This window comes from Rattus norvegicus, chromosome Y (genome assembly GCF_021556685.1).
Source record: "Rattus norvegicus strain SHRSP/BbbUtx chromosome Y, alternate assembly SHRSP_T2T, whole genome shotgun sequence".
Lineage (NCBI taxonomy): Eukaryota > Metazoa > Chordata > Mammalia > Rodentia > Muridae > Rattus > Rattus norvegicus.
Genome location: NC_141555.1, coordinates 618,376 through 626,819, shown reverse-complemented (window position 1 = coordinate 626,819; position 8,444 = coordinate 618,376). Strand labels below are relative to the sequence as shown.

Below are 8,444 nucleotides of genomic sequence, written 5' to 3'. Positions count from 1 at the left end.
CTGAAATCCAGATACAATAGACCAAAGACTTGGGATAGGTATATAAAAGAACCTTACTTATTTACTTTCTTTACCCTACCAGATGGATTCATATGTTTGCCGAATATGCTCTCGTGGGGATGAAGATGATAGATTTCTGCTCTGTGTTGGGTGCAACGACAATTACCATATCTTTTGCCTATTGCCACCGCTTTCTGAAGTCCCCAAGGGGGTATGGAGGTGCCCAAAGTGTATCTTAGCGGTAAGATTTGTCCATCTTGAGACAGTTTAATCATAACCTAGTCCATTTCTTTAATCTATCCTTTTGGACATGGATGGACTAAAATTAGTAGAGAAGATTCTGATTAGCTTGTAGTCAATAAGAAAAATTGGACAGAATAGCTAAAAGATGTTAACAATTTACATGAAGCAGATAAAATTATAATTTATAAATTGTGAAAATATTGGCTAAAAGGAAAAATTAATATTGAACAACTTGAAACTGTTTAAACATGTAGAATTTTTGATGTAAAATACTTACTTTCCCTGAAAATCTACTTTTTTTTCTTTTTTCTTTTTCTTCATTTATTTATTCACTTTATATCCTAGTTATAGCCTATACTCTTTCCTCTCTTTCCAGCCCCACCTTCACACACCACTCTTTCCAGATCCTCCTCTCCAGAGAGATGGGAAGTCCCCCATGAGTAGCGTACCTCCCTGGGACATTCAAATGCAGTAGGACTAAGAATATTCTTTCCCACTGATGCCCAATAAGACAGCCCAGATAGGAGAAGATGATGCAAAGGGAGCAACAGAATCAGAGACAGACCTCATTCCAGTTGTTAAGGGACCCACATGAACACCAAGCTGCACATCTATTACATATGTTTAAGGGGCTTACATCTAGCCCCTGCATGCTCTTTGGTTGCTGGTTCAGTCTCTGTGAGCCTCCTGCAGGCACAGATTAGTTGCCTCTATTGGTTTTCTTGTGGTGTCCTTAACACCTCTCCAGCTCTCAGTCCTATTCCCCAATCTTCCACAAGATGCTAAGAGCTCCATCTAATAGTTGACTGTGGTTCTCTGCAACCTGCTTCCATCCTATGCTGGATGAAGCCTCTCAGGAAACAGTTATACCAGGCTATAAGCATACCACAATATCATTAATAGTGTCAGGGCTTCTCTCCCATGGTCTCAAGTTGACCCAGTCATTGTTTGGCTGTTCCTTCAGTCATCTTGTAGGCAGGACATATTTTGGGTTGAAGGTTTTGTGGGTGAGTTAGTGTTCCATTCCTCTAATAGAAATCCTGCCTAACTACATTATAGGAGTTAGTCACTTCAGTTGCCATACCTCCAACTGTTAGAAGTCTCAGCTAGGGAGCTGGGGATTTAGCTCAGTGGTAGGCCCTGGGTTCAATCCTCAGCTCCAAAAAACGAAAAGAAGTCTCAGCTAAAGTCACATCCATAGACTCTGGGGAGAATCCCTTGTCTCAGGTCTCCTGCTCATCCCAGAGATGCCAGCCCAGTGATTTCCATTTTTCTTAGCCCTCTCCTCACACCTGATTCCCGTCCACGATCGCCTCTCCATCCCTTTCCTTACTCCTCCCTTTATTCACTTCTAATGTCTATTTTATTTCCCACTTTGAGTGAAATTCACATACCCTCACTTGGGCCCTTCCTGTTACTTAGTTTTTCCTTTCATCTGTGGATCATAACATGTACTTAATGACTAATATCCACTTATAAGTGAGTATATACTATGTCTGTCTTTCTGGGTTTAGGTTACTTCACTCAGGATTTTCCAGTTTTTATCCATTTGCCAACAAATTTCATGATGTCTTTGTTTTTAATACTTACACAATTGTATTACATTGTGTAAAGTCTTTACTTATTTTTCAGTTAACGGACATCTAGATTGTTTCCAGTTTTTGAAATTCCAGTTATTACAAATAAAGCTGCTGTGAATGTAGTTGAGCAAGTGTAGTATAGTGGGACATCTTTTGACTATATGCCCAGGAGTGATATAGCTGTGTCTTGAAGTAGAAAACTTCTAGTTCTGTTAGTTGCTGTTTTGTCCTAATGACAGTGTCCTTTGTCTTGCAGAAGCTTTGCAGTTTTATGAGATCCCATTTGTTGATTCTTGATCTTAGAGCATAAGCCATTGGTGTTCTATTCAGGAAATTTTCCTCTGTCCCTATGGGATTCAGACTCTTCCTCACTTTGTCTTCTATTAGGTTGAATGTATCTGGTTTGATGTGGAGGTCCTTGATCCACTTGGACTTAAGCTTTGTACAGGGTGATAAGAATGGATCAATTTGCATTCTTCTACATGCTGACCTCCAGTTGAACCAGAACCATTTACTGAAAATGCTGTCTTTTTTCACTGGATGTTTTTGTTTTTGATGAGTGGATACCAAGTGTGTTTTTCTGTGATTGGGCTACCTCACTCACGATGGTATTTTCCAGTTCCATCCATTTGCCTATGAATTTCAGAAAGGCATTGTTTTTGATAGCTGAGTAGTATTCCATTGTGTAGATATACCACATTTTCTGTATCCATTCCTCTGTTGAAGGGCATCTGGGTTCTTTCCAGCTTCTGGCTATTATAAATAAGGCTGCTATGAACATAGTGGAGCACGTGTCTTTTTTTATATGTTGGGGCATCTTTTGGGTATATGCCCAAGAGAGGTATAGCTGGATCCTCAGGTAGTTCAATGTCCAATTTTCTGAGGAACCTCCAGACTGATTTCCAGAATGGTTGTACCAGTCTGCAGTCCCACCAACAATGGAGGAGTGTTCCTCTTTCTCCGCAACCTCGCCAGCATTTGGTGTCACTTGAGTTTTTGATCTTAGCCATTCTGACTGGTGTGAGGTAGAATCTCAGGATTCTCTTGATTTGCATTTCCCTTATGACTAAGGATGTTGAACATTTCTTTAGGTACTTCTCAGCCATTTGATATTCCTCAGCTGTGACTTCTTTGTTTACCTCTGTACCCCATTTTTAATTAGGGTTATTTGGCTCTCTGGAGTCTGAGTTCTTTTGTATTTTGGATATTAGCCCTCTATCAAGTATAGGATTGGTAAAGATCTGTAGGTTGCCTTTTTGTCCTATTGACAGTGTCTTTTGTCTTACAGAAGCTTTTCAGTTTCATAAGGACCCTTTATCAAATGTTGATCTTAGAGCCTAACCCATTTGTGTTTTCTCAGGAAATTTTCTCCTGTGCCAAGGTGTTTAAGGGAGTTCCTTAATTTCTCTTCCATTAGATTTAGTGTGTTTGAATTTTATGTTACTTATTTATTTATTTATTTTTACCTTTTGCTTTCAGCTTACTGAATTTTTCTTTTCTTTTTTTTTTTCTTTTCTTTTCAGGAATGTAAGCGTCCCCTGGAAGCTTTTGGCTTTGAGCAAGCTACACAGGAGTATACGTTGCAGAGTTTTGGTGAGATGGCTGATTCCTTCAAGGCTGACTACTTCAACATGCCTGTACATGTATGTGACTGTATGATTAATGTCTGCTAGTCTTATGAAAGGAAATACAAGTGAACCGTGAGAATCTTTTCACCTTTCTCATAGATGGTACCTACAGAAGTTGTGGAAAAGGAATTCTGGAGGCTGGTGAGCAGCATTGAGGAGGATGTGACAGTTGAGTATGGAGCAGACATTCACTCCAAAGAATTTGGCAGTGGGTTTCCTGTCAACAATAGCAAATGGACCTTATCTCCTGAAGAAAAGGTAATTTGCCTAATATCTACTTTGCCCGTTTCATTCATATGATTGCATTTTGTTTGGATTTTTATTGCTCTCCCTTTATTTCATTTCTCATGCAAATAGTATTCTTACTACATTTTCCCCTCTCTCAACTCCAAACATTCCCCAGCTCTCCTCTACTCCATTTCTGTCTCTGATTAGAAGAGAACAGGCTTCTAAGAGATAGTAACCAAACATGACAAAATAAAGTATAATAAAACAAAAACATTATTATGTAGAAGTTGGACAAGGTAACCCTATGGAATGAAAGGAGTCCCAAGAGGAGACATAAGGATCAGAGACTCACTTATTCACACACTGAGGAGTCCAATAAAAATACTAAGCTGAAAGCTGTATATACACCGAGGACCTGGTATAGAACTGAGAAGACCCTATGATTACTGCTTCAGTCTTAGTGAGTACATATGAGCCTTCCTCAGTTGTTTTAGAGAACCTTGTTCTTGTGTCCTCTGTCTGCTCTATCACTAACCCTTTTCTCTTCTTCCACAGGGTTTCCTGAGCTGTAAGGGGAGGAATTTGTGGTCTCTGTCTTTGTCTCTTTCTCTCTCCCTCTCTCCTCTGCCTCCTCTTCCTCTTCCTCCTCTTCTTCCTCCTCTATACTTTCCCTTCCTCTTTCCTTCCCTCCCTCCTTTTCTGTCTGTGTCTCTCTTTCTCTTTCTCCCTCTGACATCCAATTTAGAGAGGAATATTTCAAGATGCCTTTCTTTTCCTCTGCATAATGGCTGACTGTGGGTCTCTGTATTTGTTCCAATTTACTGCAGGAGTAAGCTTTTCTGATTGTAGATGGCTGTCTAGTCTCTGGTTCTTAGTCACCCAAGGTCTGTTATGATTGGCTTCCATTTTGTAGGGGAACCTTAAGTCAAATCATACATTTGTTGGTCATTCCCTACAAGGTTTGTGCCACTTTTGCACTAACGCATTTTACAGTCAAGATCGCTCTATTGATCAAAGAATTTGTAGCTTTCTCCTTTAGCAGCCTGCAAAGTACCTTTTTATAACAAGACTTTAGAAAGTAGGGATGAATGTTCTCAGTACTAGCCCTATCTTTTCATGTTCAATAAGTTGTGTGGGTGTTGATTTCAGCAATGAGGCCCTGCTTTCAGCTTATGGAGAGCATTTACTGTCAATTGTCAGTCTGGATTGTTTGGGGATTTTCATGGTATGTCTTTGGCAGAAACTAAATTGGATAGGCCCCGATATCAGTACTAGAAGCTTCATTTGGTGACATGAGATGGCCAGTTGGGACTCAATCTCCCTCATTATTTTAAAGACCTCAATAGGATACTATTCATATATTTTATGGAGTTTCTACTTAAACTAGATTTCCATATTAATTGTTAGATGCCCTGCAGTTTTAGCTGTCTCTCTTTACATTTCCTCCCTCAATCCTCCCTCCTGTGTTCCTCTCCACTTGAACCTCTCCTTCCTGCAAAAGACCCTTTCCACTCCTAATCCAGCCAGGCTGACACCATGCATAAAATGTATTCTAATTATCACTGCCAGAGAGATTCATGTGTTATCTCTACTCACTTTAAAAATACCTATTTTTTTTCTTGGTCTATGGACTGTTGCTTGGATATCACTTAGTTAGTGGCTACTATGCAATTATGACCAAATACCTACCCTACTTATCTTTCTGATTTAGGTTACCTCCCTCTGGTAGATGGACTATTTGATTATTTATTTGTTATTTGGTTCCATCATTTCCATGAAAATATCACAATGTTATTTTTTTCATTTATTCTGACAGCAGTTTCCTCTTCCTCCACTCTTCCCAGTTCCCCCTCTTTACCCCATTTCCCCCCACATCCACTAACTACTCTTTTGTTACTGTTTTTTGCTTTGTTTTATTTTCAAAGAAAACATCAGGCCTCACAGTTATATCAACCAGAGACAGCATAACAAGTTACAGTAGTACTAGACACAACCATTTTATCAAGGCTGAACCAGGCAACCCCAGGAGGATGAAGAGAAAGTGAAAGAGTAAGAGATGAATGCCCCATTCCCATTTAGGAACCCCATGAGGACTTCACACTGACACAAACCACAGCACTTACACAGAGGATCTAGAGGATCTAGCATACAGGGTCCAGGAGTGTAACTTGACTTACTGCAAGTCCTTTTGATTCCTGCTTAGTTTGTTCTGTGGGCCTTGCTCTCCTGGTGTCCTTCACCCCTCTGGCCCCTACAAATCTTCCTCCCCTCTTCCAAAGGATTCACATGGCTCCCCCTAATTTTTGGTGGAGGGTCTCTGCATCTGCTCCCATAAGTTGCTAGATGACTCCTCTTTGATAATACTTGAGCTAGGTACTGATCTATGGGTATAGAGAATATCATTAGGAATACTTGTACTGACTTTTTTCCATTCCTTTCCTTTCCTTTTTATTCTTTGTTTTTTCTTTTTGTTTTCAAGTCATTTTTGAGTCTGATTCTATGCTGGGTTTCTGGGTGGTCCTCCTCTGGTTTCTGGCCCTGCAGGCAGTGGCAGTGTGGGCTCCCTCTTGAGGTGTGGGCCTCAAGTTGGACCAGTCAGTGGTTGACTACTTCTGCACCACCATTATCCCAGCACATCTTACAGGCAAGGCAGATTATGCATTGAAGGTTTTATGGATGGGTTAATGTACCAGTCCCGCACTGGGACCCTTGTGTAGTTCAGAAGATGGTTGGTTCAGACTCACTGTCCCCCATTACTAGAAGTCTTCATTGAGGTCACCTGGACAGAGTCCAGGCACTCTGGTGTTTTTTAATCACAGCCATTCTGACAGGTGTATGATAGAATCCTAAAGTCATTTTGTTTTACATTTCCTTGATAACCTAAGGATATTGAGCATCTCTTTAGGTGTTTCTCAGCTATTTGATGTTCCTGTGTTGAGAATTCTGTTTAGATCTGTACTCTCTTTTTTAATTGGATTATTTCATTTGTCGATGTCCAGTTTCTTGAGTTCTTTGAATATTTTGGATACTAGCCAAATAATGTGCACTCACACTGTTTGTCAGATGTGGAGTTGGTAAAACTCTTCCCATTTTGTAGACGGCTCTTTTGTCCTACTGATGGTATACTTTAGCTTCTTCACGAGGTCCCATTTATCAGTTGTTGAAGCTGAGTGGTTTGTGTTCTGTTCAGAAAATTGTCTCCTGTGCTAACGTGTTCAAGGTTATTTCCCACTTTCTCTTCTGTTAGGTTTAGTGTATCTGGTTGTATGTCTATGTCTTTAAGTCACTTGGACTGGAGTTTTGTGCAGGGTGGTAGATATGGATCTATTTGCATTCTTCTACATCCTGACATGCACTTAGACCAGCACCATTTGTCAAAGAGGCTTTCTTTTTTCCAGTGTGTAATTCAGCTTCTTTATCAAAAATCAGATATCCATAAGTGTGTAGATTTATCTCTGAGTCTTAGATTCTATTCTGTAGATCAACCTGTCTTTTTTTATTTATTTTTAATATCAATACCATGCAGTTTTTATTACTGTATCTCTGTGGTAGAGCTTGAAATCCAAGATGGTGATACCTCCAATTATTATTCTTTTTTTTTTTTTTTTTTTTTTCTCTCCGGAGTTGGGGACCGAACCCAGGGCCTTGCGCTTCCTCGGCAAGCGCTCTACCACTGAGCTAAATCTCCAACCTCCAGAAGTTCTTAATATGGGGTTGGTTTTAGCTGCCTTGCTTTTTTGTTTTTTCCATTTGAAGTTGAATATTGTTCTTGCAAGGTCTATAAAGGATTATACTGGTGTTTTGAAGGCTGATGGGTTGAATCTCTAGATTTCTTTTGATAAGGTGGCCATTTTCACTATGTTAATCCTACTGATTTGTGAGTGTGGGAAACCTTTCCATCTTCTGATCTCTTCTTCAATTTCTTTGACGTTTTGGTCATAGAAGTCTTTCACTTAGCTTGGTTAGAGTTACCCTAAGATATTTTGTATATTTGTGGCCATTGTGAAGGGCTTATTTTCTTGGTTTCTTTTTCAGTCTCCCCCTCCCCCTTTTTATTTAGGAAGAGTACTGTTTTCTCAGTTAATTTTCTGTCTAGCTACCTTGATGAAAGTGTTCACCAAGTGTGAGTACATCTGAGTTTCCTGTTGGAATTTTGAGGGCTAGTTATGTATACTGTCATATCTTTTTTTTTTTTTCTGTCCGGAGCTGAGGACCGAACCCAGGGCCTTGTGCTTGCTAGGCAAGTGCTCTACCACTGAGCTAAATCCCCAACCCCATATCTTTTTTTTTTTTGTTGTTCTTTTTTTCGGAGCTGGGGACCAAACCCAGGGCCTTGCGCTTCCTAGGTAAGCGCTCTACCACTGAGCTAAATCCCCAGCCCCATATCTTTTTTTTAAAATAATGAAACTTTGACTTCCATTTCTTTGATTTTCTCTCATTCATTTAGCCATGTCTGCATGCACTATATTGAAATGAGATGAGAAAGTGGGCAACCTGATTTTAGTGGAATTGGTTTTAGTTTCTCTCCATTTAAGTTGATTTCGACTACTATGGGTTTGTTGCAAAATACCTTCATTATGTATGTATTATGTATGTGTAGTGTATCTTTTTTCCAGAATTTTTATTTTGAAGCATTGTTGAATTTTGTCAAAGGTCTTTTCTCCATCTCATAAGATAATCACACTGTTTATAGTCCTTCAATTTCATTTATCAATACTTATCAATTTTTATATATTGAGCCATCCTTGCATCTCTGCAATGAAGC

General features: G+C 39.6%; 1 protein-coding gene across 2 annotated transcripts in view; it reads left to right on the top strand.

Annotated features, from left to right (window-relative positions):
* Positions 1-29: 29 nt before the first annotated feature.
* Kdm5dl1 (lysine demethylase 5D like 1) overlaps positions 30-8,444 on the top strand; it is a 37,324-nt gene continuing 28,909 nt past the window's right edge. The window contains exons 1-3 of one of the 2 annotated variants that reach the window (XM_087601382.1): positions 30-241; positions 3,347-3,466; positions 3,551-3,825. In XM_087601382.1, the coding sequence (XP_087457508.1) occupies positions 83-241; positions 3,347-3,466; positions 3,551-3,751 (480 nt within the window). In that variant the 5' untranslated portion in view covers positions 30-82 and the 3' untranslated portion in view covers positions 3,752-3,825. Of the gene's footprint in view, positions 242-3,346; positions 3,467-3,550; positions 3,826-8,444 lie in introns of those variants that run through there. The other variant, XM_087601383.1, reaches the window with a different exon arrangement.